The following is a 22447-nucleotide window of genomic DNA, read 5'->3' as shown; positions in this document are numbered from 1 at the left end:
AGTATAAAGGAAGGGGAGGAGTATGGAGGAAGGGGAGGAGTATGGAGGAAAGAGGAAGGAGTATGGAGGAAAGAGGAAGGAGTATGGAGGAAGGCGTGGAGTATGGAGGGAGAGGGATAGAGCCAATATCAAGGTAGAAACATTTCCGGTAACAACTTTGTAATTCGACCATTAGAGCAGCTTTAGGAAAAACTGAGAATAAAATGAATCTTTGGCTGAGACTCCATCTCTCGATGGCAGAGTGCTACTAGTTACATCGGTTATCCTTCCACAATGGTTGGACTTCTTATGGATAAGCCACAAGTTCTTCAAGAAAATTGAGAGCCTGATTAATGCATCAGTATGGGAGAGAAATTGTGGTAGAATGAAGCAAATTATCCTTACCTACCCCAAAACCGGGGAGGATTAACATTCCCTGACGTGAAGGATGGCCCTCCCTGATCTGAAGGACGGCCCTCCTCGACCTGAAGGATAGCACTTCCTGACCTGAAGGATGGCGCTCCCTAACCTGAAGGATGACGCTCCCAGACCGGAAGGATGGCGCTCCCTGACCTGAAGGATAGCACTTCCTGACCTGAAGGATGACGCTCTCAGACCGGAAGGATGGCGCTCCCTGACCTGAAGGATAGCACTTCCTGACCTGAAGGATGACGCTCCCAGACCGGAAGGATGGCGCTCCCAGACCGGAAGGATGACGCTCCCAGACCGGAAGGATGGCGCTCCCTGACCTGAAGGATGGCGCTCCCAAACCTGAAGGATAGCACTTCCTGACCTGAAGGATGGCGCTCCCTAACCTAAAGGATAGCGCTTCCTAACCTGAAGGATGGCGCTCCCAGACCGGAAGGATGGCGCTCCCTAATCTAAAGGATAGCGCTCCCTAACCTGAAGGATGGCGCTCCCAGACCGGAAGGATGGCGCTCTCTAACCTAAAGAATGGCGCTCCCAGACCGGAATGATGGCGCTCCCTAACCTGAAGGATAGCGCTCCCTAACCTGAAGGATGGCGCTCCCTAACCTAAAGAATGGCGCTCCCAGACCGGAAGGATGGCGCTCCCTAACCTGAAGGATGACGCTCCCAGACCGGAAGGATAAGGGAGAGAAAAAGAAGAAAGCGGGCCCCGGCGCCTCTTGTGATACCTCAAAACACCAAGGATAAGGATTATGTGAGAAGGTGCTCACCTGGCCGCCACTTGGGCTTTGTGCATATCACCCCTCAACAGGGTACAAATCCAAATCCAGGGTCTTGTTAGGTGACAGTCCACTGAATAGTGGCCTACTACCTCTAGGGACTGCTGAGCTGACTGTACCAAAAACACAGGATGCTCCCAAAATAATGGGGCCCGTGGAGAGAATAAGTGAATAAAATAAAAAGGAATTAAGGTTCTCACGGTCAGCGCTGTCCACATAGAGAAGTGGATGAAAGCTTAAATAAATGAGTTTAATATAGTGAAAAATATATTTAATATAGCACAAATATGACGCGTTTCGAAGACATTTGTCCTCTTCATTAGATAAAACAAAGATTCACTTTGTTTTATCTGATGAAGAGGACGTATGTCTTCGAAACGCGTCATATTTGTGCTATATTAAATATATTTTTCACTATATTAAACTCATTTATTTAAGCTTTCATCCACTTCTCTATGTGGACAGCGCTGACCGTGAGAACCTCAATTCCTTTTTATTTTATTCACTTAGACCGGAAGGATGGCGCTCCCAGACCGGAAAGATGGCGCTCCCTAACCTGAAGGATGGCGCTCCCAGACCGGAAAGATGGCGCTCCCTAACCTGAAGGATGGCGCTCCCAGACCGGAAAGATGGCGCTCCCTAACCTGAAGGATGGCGCTCCCAGACCAGAAGGATGGCGCTCCCTAACTTGAAGGATGGCGCTCCCAGACCGGAAAGATGGCGCTCCCTAACCTGAAGGATGGCGCTCCCAGACCGGAAAGATGGCGCTCCCTAACCTGAAGGATGGCGCTCCCAGACCGGAAGGATTGCGCTCCCTAACTTGAAGGATGGCGCTCCCAGACGGGAAGGATGGCGCTCCCTAACCTGAAGAACTATTTCTTGGCAGTACAACTTTCGGCTATGGCGGCATGGAGGATATAATAACACCACAGAAAGAGTTAAAAAACAGGAAAGCTTGTGGAAGTTAAGAGGAACAGGGGGGAGTGGTTGAGAAAAAAAAAAATCCCTCTGTTCTCTCTCTCTTCACACACACACAGCCCCCACCAATCACAGGCAGGGTTAGAGGACCCCTGGAGAAAGGACTTCATTCCTGGTGGGAGGAGTTGGTTAGTCAGTAGTCTGTATTCAGTGTAAGAGGGACAACACAGACAGGTCTCTGCTGAAGCCAAGCCAGGTCACAACCAAGCAAGCAACAGATTCTTCCTTATAAGAAACACTACCAGTATGCAGTGCTAAGGAAGTACCAAGGGGAGAGAAGACACACAGGGAACACCTTGTCCACACCAGGAACCTCTCTATAAGTGCAGGGCAGTGACCTCAGCAGTCATAGGAACTGACCCCAGTGGAACAAAGCTACAGAAAGTCTAGGTATTCCACTGCGCAGTGCAGGACGACTGGAAAGTCTTGGGAGTTGGCTTATCCCAGATAACCAGGCCTGGGGCTCGTACTACCCTGACAAGATGAGTAGCCTGCAACTAGGGCGCATAAGGCGGTCAGACTAGAGTCTATATGTGAGTACTAGTGTTTTCTATGTCTCTTCAACCCACCTCTACTGTTCCAGGCAGAGTACACTACTACATTGGACAAGGCCCTTCAGGCACCCCCTCTCCTCTCCTCTCTCCTACCACACATTCTTCTCCAAAGCACCTGATTCCTAACTCAACTGCAAGATTGTTTCCTTGTGTTGCACTGAACTGTATGGCTATGTTCACACAACGTTTTTCCAGCTCCATTTAAAATGACGTCAGTTATTTTAAGTCTAAAATAACGGACGTCATTTAGCAGCCTGGCCTCCCTGTAGTGCAATGACTGGTGTTTGCACATTATTCTAGTTTGGTTACTAATTGTAAATAAGAGAGTCCTGCAGCACTCCTCAATGAAAAAGAAGGTGGGTGCCAATCGGTCAGCACACGGGACCAATAGTGCGTGGTATATAAACAAGTAGATAACCGCAGCACTTTGGTTACTAATTGGCCGTTGGATGCGGCTTAATTGAAAAGTCTATTGAATTTAAAAGTAAAAACAGAAAGAACGGTGACAAAAGAAAAACTGTGTGTGAACAACCAATAGGAAACGTCCGCTGTTTGCAAAAGACGTCCGAAAATAATGATCATGTTCATTATTTTGCCATTAGTTTGCGTGTAGTACATCCCACATACTGAACATCGCATAGTGTGCACATGGCCAAATAAACAGCATGAGCTGTCTCACAGTCAATGAGTGTTTTACTACCATAGTTGTTTTTGGTGACACAAAATGTCTCTGTGAGGCCATGGATTTACAGCATGAGCATCTGGGGCAACCTGTTCTTCATGGAATCCCTCAGCATACCCAGTGAGAGGATATCAGATAAGGATCGGGATCCCGCAGCATACCCAGTGAGAGGATATCAGATAAGGATCGGGATCCCGCAGCATACCCGGTGAGAGGATATCAGATAAGGATCGGGATCCCGCAGCATACCCGGTGAGAGGATATCAGATAAGGATCGGGATCCCGCAGCATACCCAGTGAGAGGATATCAGATAAGGATCGGGATCCCGCAGCATACCCAGTGAGAGGATATCAGATAAGGATCGGGATCCCGCAGCACAACCGGTGAGAGGATATCAGATAAGGATCGGGATCCCGCAGCATACTCGGTGAGAGGATATCAGATAAGGATCGGGATCTCGCAGCATACCCGGTGAGAGGATATCAGATAAGGATCGGGATCTCGCAGCATACCCGGTGAGAGGATATCAGATAAGGATCGGGATCCCGCAGCATACCCGGTGAGAGGATATCAGATAAGGATCGGGATCCCGCAGCACAACCGGTGAGAGGATATCAGATAAGGATCGGGATCCCGCAGCACAACCGGTGAGAGGATATCAGATAAGGATCGGGATCCCGCAGCATACCCGGTGAGAGGATATCAGATAAGGATCGGGATCCCGCAGCATACCCGGTGAGAGGATATCAGATAAGGATCGGGATCCCGCAGCATACTCGGTGAGAGGATATCAGATAAGGATCGGGATCCCGCAGCATACCCGGTGAGAGGATATCAGATAAGGATCGGGATCCCGCAGCATACTCGGTGAGAGGATATCAGATAAGGATCGGGATCCCGCAGCATACCCGGTGAGAGGATATCAGATAAGGATCGGGATCCCGCAGCATACCCAGTGAGAGGATATCAGATAAGGATCGGGATCCCGCAGCATACCCACTGAGAGGATATCAGATAAGGATCGGGATCCCGCAGCACAACCGGTGAGAGGATATCAGATAAGGATCGGGATCCCGCAGCATACCCGGTGAGAGGATATCAGATAAGGATCGGGATCCCGCAGCATACCCGGTGAGAGGATATCAGATAAGGATCGGGATCCCGCAGCATACCCGGTGAGAGGATATCAGATAAGGATCGGGATCCCGCAGCATACTCGGTGAGAGGATATCAGATAAGGATCGGGATCCCGCAGCATACCCGGTGAGAGGATATCAGATAAGGATCGGGATCCCGCAGCATACCCGGTGAGAGGATATCAGATAAGGATCGGGATCCCGCAGCATACCCGGTGAGAGGATATCAGATAAGGATCGGGATCCCGCAGCATACCCGGTGAGAAGATATCAGATAAGGATCGGGATCCCGCAGCATACCCGGTGAAAGGATATCAGATAAGGATCGGGATCCCTCAGCATACCCGGTGAGAGGATATCAGATAAGGATCGGGATCCCACAGCATACCCGGTGAGAGGATATCAGATAAGGATCGGGATCCCGCAGCATACCCGGTGAGAGGATATCAGATAAGGATCGGGATCCCACAGCATACCCGGTGAGAGGATATCAGATAAGGATCGGGATCCCGCAGCATACCCGGTGAGAGGATATCAGATAAGGATCGGGATCTCGCAGCATACTCGGTGAGAGGATATCAGATAAGGATCGGGATCCCGCAGCATACCCGGTGAGAGGATATCAGATAAGGATCGGGATCCCGCAGCATACCCGGTGAGAGGATATCAGATAAGGATCGGGATCTCGCAGCATACTCGGTGAGAGGATATCAGATAAGGATCGGGATCCCGCAGCATACTCGGTGAGAGGATATCAGATAAGGATCGGGATCCCGCAGCATACCCGGTGAGAGGATATCAGATAAGGATCGGGATCCCGCAGCATACCCAGTGAGAGGATATCAGATAAGGATCGGGATCCCGCAGCATACCCACTGAGAGGATATCAGATAAGGATCGGGATCCCGCAGCACAACCGGTGAGAGGATATCAGATAAGGATCGGGATCCCGCAGCATACCCGGTGAGAGGATATCAGATAAGGATCGGGATCCCGCAGCATACCCGGTGAGAGGATATCAGATAAGGATCGGGATCCCGCAGCATACCCGGTGAGAGGATATCAGATAAGGATCGGGATCCCGCAGCATACTCGGTGAGAGGATATCAGATAAGGATCGGGATCCCGCAGCATACCCGGTGAGAGGATATCAGATAAGGATCGGGATCCCGCAGCATACCCGGTGAGAGGATATCAGATAAGGATCGGGATCCCGCAGCATACCCGGTGAGAGGATATCAGATAAGGATCGGGATCCCGCAGCATACCCGGTGAGAAGATATCAGATAAGGATCGGGATCCCGCAGCATACCCGGTGAGAGGATATCAGATAAGGATCGGGATCCCTCAGCATACCCGGTGAGAGGATATCAGATAAGGATCGGGATCCCGCAGCATACCCGGTGAGAGGATATCAGATAAGGATCGGGATCCCGCAGCATACCCGGTGAGAGGATATCAGATAAGGATCGGGATCCCACAGCATACCCGGTGAGAGGATATCAGATAAGGATCGGGATCCCGCAGCATACCCGGTGAGAGGATATCAGATAAGGATCGGGATCTCGCAGCATACTCGGTGAGAGGATATCAGATAAGGATCGGGATCCCGCAGCATACCCGGTGAGAGGATATCAGATAAGGATCGGGATCCCGCAGCATACCCGGTGAGGGGATATCAGATAAGGATCGGGATCCCGCAGCATACCCGGTGAGAGGATATCAGATAAGGATCGGGATCCCGCAGCATACTCGGTGAGAGGATATCAGATAAGGATCGGGATCCCACAGCATACCCGGTGAAAGGATATCAGATAAGGATCGGGATCCCGCAGCATACCCGGTGAGAGGATATCAGATAAGGATCGGGATCCCGCAGCATACCCGGTGAGAGGATATCAGATAAGGATCGGGATCCCGCAGCATACCCGGTGAAAGGATATCAGATAAGGATCGGGATCCCGCAGCATACCCGGTGAGAGGATATCAGATAAGGATCGGGATCCCGCAGCATACTCGGTGAGAGGATATCAGATAAGGATCGGGATCCCGCAGCATACTCGGTGAGAGGATATCAGATAAGGATCGGGATCCCGCAGCATACCCGGTGAAAGGATATCAGATAAGGATCGGGATCCCGCAGCATACTCGGTGAGAGGATATCAGATAAGGATCGGGATCCCGCAGCATACCCGGTGAGAGGATATCAGATAAGGATCGGGATCCCGCAGCATACTCGGTGAGAGGATATCAGATAAGGATCGGGATCCCGCAGCATACCCACTGAGAGGATATCAGATAAGGATCGGGATCCCGCAGCATACTCGGTGAGAGGATATCAGATAAGGATCGGGATCCCGCAGCATACTCGGTGAGAGGATATCAGATAAGGATCGGGATCCCGCAGCATACCCGGTGAGAAGATATCAGATAAGGATCGGGATCCCGCAGCATACCAGGTGAGAGGATATCAAATAAGGATCGGGATCCCGCAGCATACTCGGTGAGAGGATATCAGATAAGGATCGGGATCCCGCAGCATACCCGGTGAGAGGATATCAGATAAGGATCGGGATCCCGCAGCATACCCGGTGAGAGGATATCAGATAAGGATCGGGATCCCGCAGCATACCCGGTGAGAGGATATCAGATAAGGATCGGGATCCCGCAGCATACCCGGTGAGAGGATATCAGATAAGGATCGGGATCTCGCAGCATACTCGGTGAGAGGATATCAGATAAGGATCGGGATCCCGCAGCATACCCGGTGAGAGGATATCAGATAAGGATCGGGATCCCGCAGCATACCCGGTGAGGGGATATCAGATAAGGATCGGGATCCCGCAGCATACCCGGTGAGAGGATATCAGATAAGGATCGGGATCCCGCAGCATACTCGGTGAGAGGATATCAGATAAGGATCGGGATCCCGCAGCATACCCGGTGAAAGGATATCAGATAAGGATCGGGATCCCGCAGCATACTCGGTGAGAGGATATCAGATAAGGATCGGGATCCCGCAGCATACCCGGTGAGAGGATATCAGATAAGGATCGGGATCCCGCAGCATACCCGGTGAAAGGATATCAGATAAGGATCGGGATCCCGCAGCATACCCGGTGAGAGGATATCAGATAAGGATCGGGATCCCGCAGCATACTCGGTGAGAGGATATCAGATAAGGATCGGGATCCCGCAGCATACTCGGTGAGAGGATATCAGATAAGGATCGGGATCCCGCAGCATACCCGGTGAAAGGATATCAGATAAGGATCGGGATCCCGCAGCATACTCGGTGAGAGGATATCAGATAAGGATCGGGATCCCGCAGCATACCCGGTGAGAGGATATCAGATAAGGATCGGGATCCCGCAGCATACTCGGTGAGAGGATATCAGATAAGGATCGGGATCCCGCAGCATACCCGGTGAGAGGATATCAGATAAGGATCGGGATCCCGCAGCATACCCGGTGAAAGGATATCAGATAAGGATCGGGATCCCGCAGCATACTCGGTGAGAGGATATCAGATAAGGATCGGGATCCCGCAGCATACCAGGTGAGAGGATATCAAATAAGGATCGGGATCCCGCAGCATACTCGGTGAGAGGATATCAGATAAGGATCGGGATCCCGCAGCATACCCGGTGAGAGGATATCAGATAAGGATCGGGATCCCGCAGCATACCCCGGTGAGAGGATATCAGATAAGGATCGGGATCCCGCAGCATACTCGGTGAGAGGATATCAGATAAGGATCGGGATCCCGCAGCATACTCGGTGAGAGGATATCAGATAAGGATCGGGATCCCGCAGCATACCCGGTGAGAGGATATCAGATAAGGATCGGGATCCCGCAGCATACCCGGTGAGAGGATATCAGATAAGGATCGGGATCCCGCAGCATACTCGGTGAGAGGATATCAGATAAGGATCGGGATCCCGCAGCATACCCGGTGAGAAGATATCAGATAAGGATCGGGATCCCGCAGCATACCAGGTGAGAGGATATCAAATAAGGATCGGGATCCCGCAGCATACTCGGTGAGAGGATATCAGATAAGGATCGGGATCCCGCAGCATACCCGGTGAGAGGATATCAGATAAGGATCGGGATCCCGCAGCATACCCGGTGAGAGGATATCAGATAAGGATCGGGATCCCGCAGCATACCCGGTGAGAGGATATCAGATAAGGATCGGGATCCCGCAGCATACCCGGTGAGAGGATATCAGATAAGGATCGGGATCCCGCAGCATACCCGGTGAGAGGATATCAGATAAGGATCGGGATCCCGCAGCATACTCGGTGAGAGGATATCAGATAAGGATCGGGATCCCGCAGCATACTCGGTGAGAGGATATCAGATAAGGATCGGGATCCCGCAGCATACCCGGTGAGAGGATATCAGATAAGGATCGGGATCCCGCAGCATACCCGGTGAGAGGATATCAGATAAGGATCGGGATCCCGCAGCATACTCGGTGAGAGGATATCAGATAAGGATCCGCGAACCACGTGCACATACACCAAAAGATCGATTAACAATTAATTAATTAACATTAATTGCTTGATCGTTGCTGCAAACACAACAAAAGATTATCGCTTAAATATTAACAGAGATCTGTCCGTGTAATACGGCCCATAGCTTCACGGCCACAAACTGCTTTAAATTTTGAACCAATGTCCATAGTAACACTGTAACATAGTAACACCGCCACACCATAACATAGCAACGCCGTAACACTGTAATATTTAGTGTTGTACAGGGTATATTGTTTGGGGAGGGCCGGATGTCACATATAGCGTTGTACAGGGTATAATGTTTGGGGAGGGCCGGATGTCACACACAGCGGTGTACAGGGTATAATGTACAGGGAGGGCCGGATGTCACATATAGCGTTGTACAGGGTATAATGTACGGGTAGGGCCGGATGTCACATATAGCGTTGTACAGGGTATAATACACAGGGAGGGTCGGATGTCACATATAGCGTTGTACAGGGTATAATACACAAGGAGGGCCGGATGTCACATATAGTGTTGTACAGGGTATAATGTACAGGGAGGGCCGGATGTCACATATAGCATTGTACAGGGTATAATACACAAGGAGGGCCGGATGTCACATATAGTGTTGTACAGGGTATAATGTACGGGGAGGGCCGGATGTCACATATAGCGGTGTACAGGGTATAGTGTACAGGGAGGGCCGGATGTCACATATAGCGTTGTACAGGGTATAATACACAGGGAGGGCCGGATGTCACATATAGTGTTGTACAGGGTATAATGTACAGGGAGGGCCGGATGTCACATATAGTGTTGTACAGGGTATAATGTACAGGGAGGGCCGGATGTCACACACAGCGGTGTACAGGGTATAATGTACAGGGAGGGCCGAATGTCACACATAGCGTTGTACAGGGTATAATGTACGGGGAGGGCTGGATGTCACATTTAGTGTTGTACAGGGTATAATGTACAGGGAGGGCCGGATGTCACATATAGCGTTGTACAGGGTATAATACACAGGGAGGGCCGGATGTCACATATAGCGTTGTACAGGGTATATTGTACGGAGAGGGCCGGATGTCACATATAGCGTTGTACAGGGTATAATGTACGGGGAGGGCCGGATGTCACATATAGCGTTGTACAGGGTATAATGTACGGGGAGGGCCGGATGTCCCATATAGCGTTGTACAGGGTATAATACACAGGGAGGGCCGGATGTCACATATAGCGTTGTACAGGGTATAATGTACGGGGAGGGCCGGATGTCACATATAGCGTTGTACAGGGTATAATACACAGGGAGGGCCGGATGTCACATATAGTGTTGTACAGGGTATAATGTACGGGGAGGGCCGGATGTCACATATAGCGTTGTACAGGGTATAATGTACGGGGAGGGCCGGATGTCACATATAGCGTTGTACAGGGTATAATGTACGGAAAGGGACGGATGTCACATATAGCGTTGTACAGGGTATAATGTACGGGGAGGGCCGGATGTCACATATAGCGTTGTACAGGGTATAATACACAAGGAGGGCCGGATGTCACATATAGCGTTGTACAGGGTATAATGTTTGGGGAGGGCCGGATGTCACATATAGCGTTGTACAGGGTATAATACACAAGGAGGGCCGGATGTCACTTAAAGCGTTGTACGTGGTATAATACACAGGGAGGGCCGGATGTCACATATAGCGTTGTACGTGGTATAATGTACGGGGAGGGCCGGATGTCACATAAAGCGTTGTACGGGGTATAATACACAGGGAGGGCCAGATCTCACATATAGCGTTGTACGTGGTATAATACACAGGGAGGGCCGGATGTCACACACAGCGATGTACAGGGTATAATGTACGGGGAGGGCCGGATGTCACATATAGCGTTGTACAGGGTATAATGTACGGGGAGGGCGGGATGTCACATATAGCGTTGTACAGGGTATAATGTACGGGGAGGGCCGGATGTCACATATAACGTTGTACAGGGTATAATGTACGGGGAGGGCCGGATGTCACATATAGCGTTGTACAGGGTATAATGTACGGGGAGGGCCGGATGTCACATTTAGTGTTGTACAGGGTAAAATGTACAGGGAGGGCCGGATGTCACATATAGCGTTGTACAGGGTATAATACACAGGGAGGGCCGGATGTCACATATAGCGTTGTACAGGGTATAATGTACGGGGAGGGCCGGATGTCACATTTAGTGTTGTACAGGGTATATTGTACGGAGAGGGCCGGATGTCACATATAGCGTTGTACAGGGTATAATACACAAGGAGGGCCGGATGTCACATATAGCGTTGTACAGGGTATAATACACAAGGAGGGCCGGATGTCACATATAGCGTTGTACGGGGTATAATGTACGGGGAGGGCCGGATGTCACATAAAGCGTTGTACGGGGTATAATACACAGGGAGGGCCGGATGTCACATAGCGTTGTACGTGGTATAATAAACAGGGAGGGCCGGATGTCACATATAGCGTTGTACGTGGTATAATACACAGGGAGGGCCGGATGTCACATATAGCGTTGTACGGTGTATAATGTACGGGGAGGGCCGGATGTCACATAAAGCGTTGTACGGGGTATAATACACAGGGAGGGCCAGATCTCACATATAGCGTTGTACGTGGTATAATACACAGGGAGGGCCGGATGTCACATATAGCGTTGTACGTGGTATAATACACAGGGAGGGCCGGATGTCACATATAGCGTTGTACAGGGTATAATGTACTGGGAAGGCCGGATGTCACATATAGCGTTGTACGGGGTATAATGTACGGGGAGGGCCGGATGTCACATATAGCGTTGTACAGGGTATAATGTACGGGGAGGGCCGGATGTCACATATAGTGTTGTACAGGGTATAATATATGGGGAGGGCTGGATGTCACACACAGCGGTGTACAGGGTATAATGTACGGGGAGGGCCGGATGTCACATATAGCGTTGTACAGGGTATAATGTACGGGGAGGGCTGCATGTCACATATAGCGTTGTACAGGGTATAATGTACGGGGAGGGCTGGATGTCACATATAGCGCTGTACAGGGTATAATATACGGGGAGGGCCGGATGTCACATATAGCGTTGTACAGGGTATAATGTACGGGGAGGGCTGCATGTCACATATAGCGTTGTACAGGGTATAATGTACGGGGGGAGGGCCGGATGTCACATATAGCGTTGTACAGGGTATAATGTACGGGGAGGGCCGGATGTCACATATAGCGTTGTACAGGGTATAATGTACAGGGAGGGCCGGATGTCACATATAGCGCTGTACAGGGTATAATGTACGGGGAGGGCCGGATGTCACATATAGCGTTGTACAGGGTATAATGTACTGGGAGGGCCGGATGTCACATATAGCGTTGTACAGGGTATAATGTACGGGGAGGGCCGGATGTCACATATAGCATTGTACAGGGTATAATGTACGGGGAGGGCAGGATGTCACATATAGCGTTGTACAGGGTATAATGTACAGGGAGGGCCGGATGTCACATATAGCGTTGTACAGGATATAATGTACGGGGAGGGCCGGATGTCACATATAGCGTTGTACAGGGTATAATGTACGGGGAGGGCCGGATGTCACATATAGTGTTGTACAGGGTATAATATACGGGGAGGGCCGGATGTCACATATAGTGTTGTACAGGGTATAATATATGGGGAGGGCTGGATGTCACATATAGCGTTGTACAGGATATAATGTACGGGGAGGGCCGGATGTCACATATAGCGTTGTACAGGGTATAATATACGGCGAGGGCCGGATGTCACATATAGCGTTGTACGGGGTATAATATACGGGGAGGGCTGGATGTCACATATAGCGTTGTACGGGGTATAATGTACGGGGAGGGCAGGATGTCACATATAGCGTTGCACAGGGTATAATATATGGGGAGGGCTGGATGTCACATATAGCGTTGTACAGGGTATAATGTACGGGGAGGGCTGCATGTCACATATAGCGTTGTACAGGGTATAATGTACGGGGAGGGCTGGATGTCACATATAGCAATGTACGGGGTATAATGTACTGGGAGGGCCGGATGTCACATATAGCGTTGTACAGGGTATAATGTACGGGGAGGGCCGGATGTCACATATAGCGTTGTACAGTGTATAATGTATGGGGAGGGCCGGATGTAACATAGAGCGTTGTACAGTGTATAATGTATGGGGAGGGCCGGATGTCACATAGAGCGTTGTACAGGGTATAATGTACGGGGAGGGCCGGATGTCACATATAGCGTTGTACGGGGTATAATGGTTAGGGAGGGCCGGATGTCACACACAGCGGTGTACACTGTGTACTTTGATCACATGACCCAGCTGGATTCTCATTGGTTCTTACCTCCTCTGTCTGTAGGTCAGCATTGCCTCCGAGATGAAGAGCTGATGGGAGATGGAGGCCCCGGCGATGTACTGCACCACCCTGCCTGCAACGTCCAGCCGTTCTGTGTGATAGAAGGGGCCACATCATCATGCACATGGCAGCCAGGGGCCACATCATCATGCACATGGCAGTCAGGGGCCACGACACCACCACGGACCACCCATATACCTCCCCCCCCAGTGCAGGGACCACCCGTATAATAGTGACAAGGGTCCTGGTAGTCTACCTCCTGTGTATGGACAGACTAGAATACTGTGGACGTGAACATCAGCCCTTACAGTAACAGAGAAAAAAAGAACATACTCACAGACATATACACATATATATATATATATATATATATATATATATATACATACACATATACAGTATATATACACAGACATACACACATATATACACAAACAGACATATACACACACATATACAGATATACACACACATATACAGATATACACACACACATATATATATATATATATATATATATATATATATATTTCCCTTATGTCCTAAGCAGCAGCACATAATGGGGAAGATTCTATCTTCCTGCAATGATAGGACAGATGGTAACAAGCAATAAAGGGTTAATTGCCCTTTGCTGACCCAAATTGGCCTATGCTGACCCAGCCTCCTTGTGTTTTTTTTTTGTCCTTCTGTGGGACAGGTGGTAGGAGGAGAGCAGGCTCAGGCCTATGTGTGTCCTGTAGGACAGGTGGTAGGAGGAGAGCAGGCTCAGGCCTATGTGTGTCCTGTAGGACAGGTAGTAGGAGGAGAGCAGGCTCGGGCCTATGTGTGTCCTGTAGGACAGGTGGTAGGAGGAGAGCAGGCTCAGGCCTATGTGTGTCCTGTAGGACAGGTGGTAGGAGGAGAGCAGGCTCAGGCCTATGTGTGTCCTGTAGGACAGGTGGTAGGAGGAGAGCAGGCTCAGGCCTATGTGTGTCCTGTAGGACAGGTGGTAGGAGGAGAGCAGGCTCAGGCCTATGTGTGTCCTGTAGGACAGGTGGTAGGATAGGAGCAGGCTCAGGCCTATGTGTGTCCTGTAGGACAGGTGGTAGGAGGAGAGCAGGCTCAGGCCTATGTGTGTCCTTCTTTAGGACAGGTGGTAGGAGGAGAGCAGGCTCAGGCCTATGTGTGTCCTGTAGGACAGGTGGTAGGAGAGCAGGCTCAGGCCTATGTGTGTCCTTCTGTAGGACAGATGGTAGGAGGAGAGCAGGCTCAGGCCTATGTGTTTCCTTCTGTAGGACAGGTGGTAGGAGGAGAGCAGGTTTAGGCCTATGTGTGACCTTCTGTAGGACAGGTGGTAGGAGGAGAGCAGGCTCAGGCCTATGTGTGTCCTGTAGGACAGGTGGTAGGACGAAAGCAGGCTCAGGCCTATGTGTGTCCTGTAGGACAGGTGGTAGGAGGAGAGCAGGCTCGGGCCTATGTGTGTCCTGTAGGACAGGTGGTAGGAGGAGAGCAGGCTCGGGCCTATGTGTGTCCTGTAGGACAGGTGGTAGGAGGAGAGCAGGCTCAGGCCTATGTGTGTCCAGTAGGACAGGTGGTAGGAGAGCAGGCTCAGGCCTATGTGTGTCCTGTAGGACAGGTGGTAGGAGAGCAGGCTCAGGCCTATGTGTGTCCTGTAGGACAGGTGGTAGGAGGAGAGCAGGCTCAGGCCTATGTGTGTCCTTCTGTAGGACAGCTGGTAGGAGGAGAGCAGGCTCAGGTCTATGTGTGTCCTGTGGGACAGGTGGTATGAGGAGAGCAGGCTCAGGCCTATGTGTGTCCTGTAGGACAGGTGGTAGGAGGAGAGCAGGCTCAGGCCTATGTGTGTCCTGTAGGACAGGTGGTAGGAGGAGAGCAGGCTCAGGCCTATGTGTGTCCAGTAGGACAGGTGGTAGGAGAGCAGGCTCAGGCCTATGTGTGTCCTGTAGGACAGGTGGTAGGAGAGCAGGCTCAGGCCTATGTGTGTCCTGTAGGACAGGTGGTAGGAGGAGAGCAGGCTCAGGCCTATGTGTGTCCTGTGGGACAGGTGGTAGGAGGAGAGCAGGCTCAGGCCTATGTGTGTCCTGTAGGACAGGTGGTAGGAGAGCAGGCTCAGGCCTATGTGTGTCCTTCTGTAGGACAGGTGGTAGGAGGAGAGCAGGCTCTGGCCTATGTGTGTCCTTCTGTAGGACAGGTGGTAGGAGGAGAGCAGGCTCTGGCCTATGTGTGTCCTTCTGTAGGACAGGTGGTAGGAGGAGAGCAGGCTCAGGCCTATGTGTGTCCTTCTGTAGGACAGGTGGTAGGAGGAGAGCAGGCTCAGGCCTATGTGTGTCCTGTAGGACAGGTGGTAGGAGGAGAGCAGGCTCAGGCCTATGTGTGTCCTTCTGTAGGACAGGTGGTAGGAGGAGAGCAGGTTTAGGCCTATGTGTGACCTTCTGTAGGACAGGTGGTAGGAGGAGAGCAGGCTCAGGCCTATGTGTGTCCTGTAGGACAGGTAGGAGGAGAGCAGGCTCAGGCCTATGTGTGTCCTGTAGGACAGGTGGTAGTAGGATAGGAGCAGGCTCAGGCCTATGTGTGTCCTGTAGGACAGGTAGTAGGATAGGAGCAGGCTCAGGCCTATGTGTGTCCTGTAGGACAGGTGATAGGAGGAAAGCAGGCTCGGGCCTATGTGTGTCCTGTAGGACAGGTGGTAGGAGGAAAGCAGGCTCAGGCCTATGTGTGTCCTGTAGGACAGGTGGTAGGAGGATAGGAGCAGGCTCAGGCCTATGTGTGTCCTGTAGGACAGGTGGTAGGAGGATAGGAGCAGGCTCAGGCCTATGTGTGTTTCTCTTCTCTCCTTCCAATAATTCTTCTTTTCCACATGGTCGTGTGGAGAGGGAGAGTTTTTTTGTATATGTATTTTGTTTTCTATCCTGCTTTGTTGTGTACAGAGCAAAGATTTTATTTTTCTTATGGAAGCAGCCGCCATCTCAGTGATCGCTCAGCTTCTATGCTCTGCTCAGTAAGTATTATGGCGCCATCTCAGTGATCGCTCAGCTTCTATGCTCTGGTCAGTAAGTATTATGGCGCCATCTCAGTGATCGCTCAGCTTCTATGCTCTGGTCAGTAAGTATTATGGCGCCATCCGCTGCCGGGCTGCACGTGGCTGCTAACCATGGCGCTGCTCAGACAGGACGCCGCTTCCTGGTGTCTGTCCTCACTCTTCAGAGAGGTAAGTCCTAGTCATACGGCCTCTTCTGTGAGGAGCTGTATGGTGCCTGTGTGGGCTCTCTGCCTGGAAGCCTGACCTGTATGGCAGGAGGCCTGTGTGCAGGCTAATGGATAGAAATTTCATGAGATTTATAATAGTTTATAATTTATTTATTTTTTTTTGCCTGTGCGAGCTCTGTGAGACAGTTCCGCTATGTGATCATGTGGTCTGGGTCCTGCTATGTAATAATACAGTGACAGCTATGGATCTGCTATATGTGAATGCTGCCTTAGATAAGAGCTGTTAGTTGTGCGGTCACTGAGCTGTTTGTGCACCTGGTTACTGATTTCTTGCACTAGTTGCTGGTTGTGTATTGGTTGCACCTGGTGTCTTTCTTACACTCGCACTGCTTTTTCTTGTTGCATTGAAGCTATGAAACTGCATTGTGTGTACACAACCCTAGATCTGCTAGGTGTGTATTGGTGACACCTGATGCGTGACTCATTACACCTGAGTGTGATTCCTGGCTCTAGTACTGCGATTGAAGGATGCAGTGAAGCTGTGAGACTGCAGTGTGTGAACACAAGCCCAGAGTAGCTATTTATTGCACCTGATGTCTGATTCCTTGCTCTAGCTCTGCTGTGGAAAGATGCATTGTGTGAACACAAGCCTAGAGTTGCTATTTTTTATTACACCTGATGTTTCATTCAGTACAGCTCTGCCTGGCTGTGTTCGCCAGATGAAGTGTGACTAGGTCACACGAAACGATAGTCGCTACCCTACACATGCCTGTGTGACCGTCCTCCCCCCATCACCCCCCCCCCCCCCTTCTCTGTGATGTCTTCTCGTACTGTTATGTACCTACAATAAAGAAGAAAAGTTTTTCTGCAGACTGGTGATTTGCCGCGGCTTCATTTTCTCTTTAGTACCTGTTCAGATTGTTTTGCTTGGCTTAGCCGCCACATGTGCACCACCCACTGCTGATTGCTCACACAGCTGACTATCTCTGGACTTTTTACTGGTGCAAAGCAAAGTAAGTGCCGACTGCCTGTTTTTCTTTTTTGTTTGTTGACATATATCTATCCTAAGATAAGAAGGGAAGTAGATGGGACACTCTTCTATGTTATGTCAGCTGTAGTCACCATCTGGAGAGAATCCAAGATCACCATTGTCTCCTTCCTGCACAAGTGATTGTTAATTGTCAAAAACTTACACTACTATATATTCACCTACCCGTAACCATTACTAGGATACAGGGTCAGGATTCCTAGAACTCCCCAATTGGTGTCCCTTCACCCAATGATGATTGTCAGGTCTCATGACGTCTGCAAGCAACGAATTGAATCGGCAGGTTGGCATATGTATCCCCTTGCAGCAGATGCTGTCAGTATGGGACCAAAGAATAAACAGCCTACATTGGGTTATGGTTTATACCCACAGATACAAGGGCCTCAACATTTTCTTCAGTCAGTGGCAGACCAATCTCGCCCTCAAAGTGGGTGGAGGCAACCACCGATCCATCTAACAAAGGGGGAGACAGGCGAAGAAGACTTTGTTCCTAACAGAAGTGTCTGTCATCCAACATGTGAGAGATGAGAGCGGTAAGTGAGCTCCAGTCCACTTCAGCACATCAATCTATGGGGAAGCTATCGGAGTAAGATCCAGAACCCATCTACAGTGGTGCATATCCATCTATGGGGAAGCTATCGGAGTAAGTAACACATCTACAGTGGTGCATATCCATCTATGGGGAAGCTATCGGAGTAAGTAACACATCTACAGTGGTGCATATCCATCTATGGGGAAGCTATCGGAGTAAGATCCAGAACACATCTACAGTGGTGCATATCCATCTATGGGGAAGCTATCGGAGTAAGTAACACATCTACAGTGGTGCATATCCATCTATAGGGAAGCTATCGGAGTAAGATCCAGAACCCATCTACAGTGGTGTATATCCATCTATGGGGAAGCTATCGGAGTAAGATCCAGAACCCATCTACAGTGGTGTATATCCATCTATAGGGAAGCTATCGGAGTAAGTAACACATCTACAGTGGTGCATATCCATCTATGGGGAAGCTATCGGAGTAAGTAACACATCTACAGTGGTGCATATCCATCTATGGGGAAGCTATCGGAGTAAGTAACACATCTACAGTGGTGCATATCCATCTATGGGGAAGCTATCGGAGTAAGTAACACATCTACAGTGGTGCATATCCATCTATGGGGAAGCTATCGGAGTAAGTAACCCATCTACAGTGGTGCATATCCATCTATGGGGAAGCTATCGGAGTAAGTAACACATCTACAGTGGTGCATATCCATCTATGGGGAAGCTATCGGAGTAAGTAACACATCTACAGTGGTGCATATCCATCTATGGGGAAGGTATCGGAGTAAGTAACACATCTACAGTGGTGCATATCCATCTATGGGAAAGCTATTGGAGTAAGTAACACATCTACAGTGGTGCATATCCATCTATGGGGAAGCTATCGGAGTAAGTAACACATCTACAGTGGTGCATATCCATCTATAGGGAAGCTATTGGAGTAAGTAACACATCTACAGTGGTGCATATCCATCTATGGGGAAGCTATCGGAGTAAGTAACACATCTACAGTGGTGCATATCCATCTATGGGAAAGCTATTGGAGTAAGTAACACATCTACAGTGGTGCATATCCATCTATGGGGAAGCTATCGGAGTAAGTAACACATCTACAGTGGTGCATATCCATCTATGGGGAAACTATCGGAGTAAGTAACCCATCTACAGTGGTGCATATCCAACTATGGGGAAGCTATCGGAGTAAGATCCAGAACACATCTACAGTGGTGCATATCCATCTATGGGGAAGCTATCGGAGTAAGATCCAGAACCCATCTACAGTTGTGCATATCTATCTATGGGGAAGCTATCGGAGTAAGTAACACATCTACAGTGCTGCATATCCATCTATGGGGAAGCTATCGGAGTAAGTAACACATCTACAGTGGTGTATATATATCTATGGGGAAGCTATCTGAGTAAGTAACACATCTACAGTGGTGTATATATATCTATGGGGAAGCTATCGGAGTAAGATCCAGAACACATCTACAGTGGTGCATATCCATCTATGGGGAAGCTATCGGAGTAAGTAACACATCTACAGTGGTGCATATCCATCTATGGGGAAGCTATCGGAGTAAGTAACACATCTACAGTGGTGCATATCCATCTATGGGGAAGCTATCGGAGTAAGTAACACATCTACAGTGGTGTATATATATCTATGGGGAAGCTATCGGAGTAAGTAACACATCTACAGTGGTGTATATATATCTATGGGGAAGCTATCGGAGTAAGTAACACATCTACAGTGCTGCATATCCATCTATGGAGAAGCTATCGGAGTAAGATCCAGAACCCATCTACAGTGCTGCATATCCATCCATGGGGAAGCTATCGGAGTAACGCATCTACAGTGGTGCATATCCATCTATGGGGAAGCTATCGGAGTAAGAGCCAGAACACATCTACAGTGGTGCATATCTATCTATGGGGAAGCTATCGGAGTAAGTAACACATCTACATTGTTGTATATATATCTATGGGGAAGCTATCGGAGTACAGTAACACATCTACAGTGGTGCATATCTATCTATGGGGAAGCTATCGGAGTAAGTAACACATCTACATTGTTGTATATATATCTATGGGGAAGCTATCGGAGTAAGATCCAGAACACATCTACAGTGGTGCATATCCATCTATGGGGAAGCTATCAGAGTAAGTAACACATCTACAGTGGTGCATATCCATCTATGGGGAAGCTATCGGAGTAAGAGCCAGAACACATCTACAGTGGTGCATATCTATCTATGGGGAAGCTATCGGAGTAAGTAACACATCTACATTGTTGTATATATATCTATGGGGAAGCTATCGGAGTAAGATCCAGAACACATCTACAGTGGTGCATATCCATCTATGGGGAAGCTATCGGAGTAAGAGCCAGAACACATCTACAGTGGTGCATATCTATCTATGGGGAAGCTATCGGAGTAAGTAACACATCTACATTGTTGTATATATATCTATGGGGAAGCTATCGGAGTAAGATCCAGAACACATCTACAGTGGTGCATATCCATCTATGGGGAAGCTATCGGAGTAAGTAACACATCTACAGTGGTGCATATCCATCTATGGGGAAGCTATCGGAGTAAGTAACCCATCTACAGTGGTGCATATCCATCTATGGGGAAGCTATCGGAGTAAGTAACACATCTACAGTGGTGCATATCTATCTATGGGGAAGCTAGCCGAGTAAGTAACACATCTACAGTGGTGCATATCCATCTATGGGGAAGCTATCGGAGTAAGATCCAGAACACATCTACAGTGGTGCATATCCATCTATGGGGAAGCTATCGGAGTAAGTAACACATCTACAGTGGTGCATATCCATCTATGGGGAAGCTATTGGAGTAAGATCCAGAACCCATCTACAGTGGTGCATATCCATCTATGGGGAAGCTATCGGAGTAAGCTCAAGAAAGCATCTACAGTGGTGCATATCCATCCATGGGGAAGCTATCGGAGTAAGTAACACATCTACAGTGGTGCATATCCATCTATGGGGAAGCTATCGGAGTAAGTAACCCATCTACAGTGGTGCATATCCATCTATGGGGAAGCTATCGGAGTAAGAGCCAGAACCCATCTACAGTGGTGCATATCCATCTATGGGGAAGCTATCGGAGTAAGTAACACATCTACAGTGGTGCATATCCATCTATGGGGAAGCTATCGGAGTAAGTAACACATCTACAGTGGTGCATATCCATCTATGGGGAAGCTATCGGAGTAAGTAACCCATCTACAGTGGTGCATATCCATCTATGGGGAAGCTATCGGAGTAAGAGCCAGAACCCATCTACAGTGGTGCATATCCATCTATAGGGAAGCTATCGGAGTAAGTAACACATCTACAGTGGTGCCTATCCATCTATGGGGAAGCTATCGGAGTAAGTAACCCATCTACAGTGGTGCATATCCATCTATGGGGAAGCTATCGGAGTAAGTAACACATCTACAGTGGTGCATATCCATCTATGGGGAAGCTATCGGAGTAAGTAACACATCTACAGTGGTGCATATCCATCTATGGGGAAGCTAGCCGAGTAACACATCTACAGTGGTGCATATCCATCTATGGGGAAGCTACAGGAGTAAGTAACACATCTACAGTGGTGCATATCCATCTATGGGGAAGCTATCGGAGTAACACATCTACAGTGGTGCATATCCATCTATGGGGAAGCTATCGGAGTAAGTAACACATCTACAGTGGTGCATATCCATCTATGGGGAAGCTATCGGAGTAAGAGCCAGAACACATCTACAGTGGTGCATATCCATCTATGGGGAAGCTATCGGAGTAAGTAACACATCTACAGTGGTGCATATCCATCTATAGGGAAGCTATCGGAGTAAGTAACACATCTACAGTGGTGCATATCCATCTATGGGGAAGCTATGGGAGTAAGTAACACATCTACAGTGGTGCATATCCATCTATGGGGAAGCTATCGGAGTAAGTAACACATCTACAGTGGTGCATATCCATCTATAGGGAAGCTATCGGAGTAAGTAACGCATCTACAGTGGTGCATATCCATCTATGGGGAAGCTATCGGAGTAAGTAACACATCTACAGTGGTGCATATCCATCTATGGGGAAGCTATCGGAGTAAGTAACACATCTACAGTGGTGCATATCCATCTATGGGGAAGCTATCGGAGTAAGTAAC

At 49.2% G+C, this 22447-nt stretch overlaps 1 protein-coding gene across 2 annotated transcripts in view; it reads right to left on the bottom strand.

Moving 5' to 3' along the window:
• LOC138774108 (phosphofurin acidic cluster sorting protein 2-like) overlaps positions 1-22447 on the bottom strand; it is a 234028-nt gene that overhangs the window by 14625 nt on the left and 196956 nt on the right. Inside the window, exon 19 of one of the 2 annotated variants that reach the window (XM_069954692.1) lies at positions 13444-13546. The exons of the other annotated variant lie outside the window; for it this stretch is intronic. Within the exon in view, the coding sequence (XP_069810793.1) occupies positions 13444-13546 (103 nt within the window). The remainder of the gene's footprint in view (positions 1-13443; positions 13547-22447) is intronic. 2 annotated transcript variants of the gene reach the window in all.

The sequence above is a fragment of the Dendropsophus ebraccatus genome, chromosome 15 (assembly GCF_027789765.1).
Source record: "Dendropsophus ebraccatus isolate aDenEbr1 chromosome 15, aDenEbr1.pat, whole genome shotgun sequence".
NCBI lineage: Eukaryota > Metazoa > Chordata > Amphibia > Anura > Hylidae > Dendropsophus > Dendropsophus ebraccatus.
The sequence above is the reverse complement of the archived record's forward strand: the minus strand, read 5'-3'. Positions and strand labels throughout refer to the sequence as shown.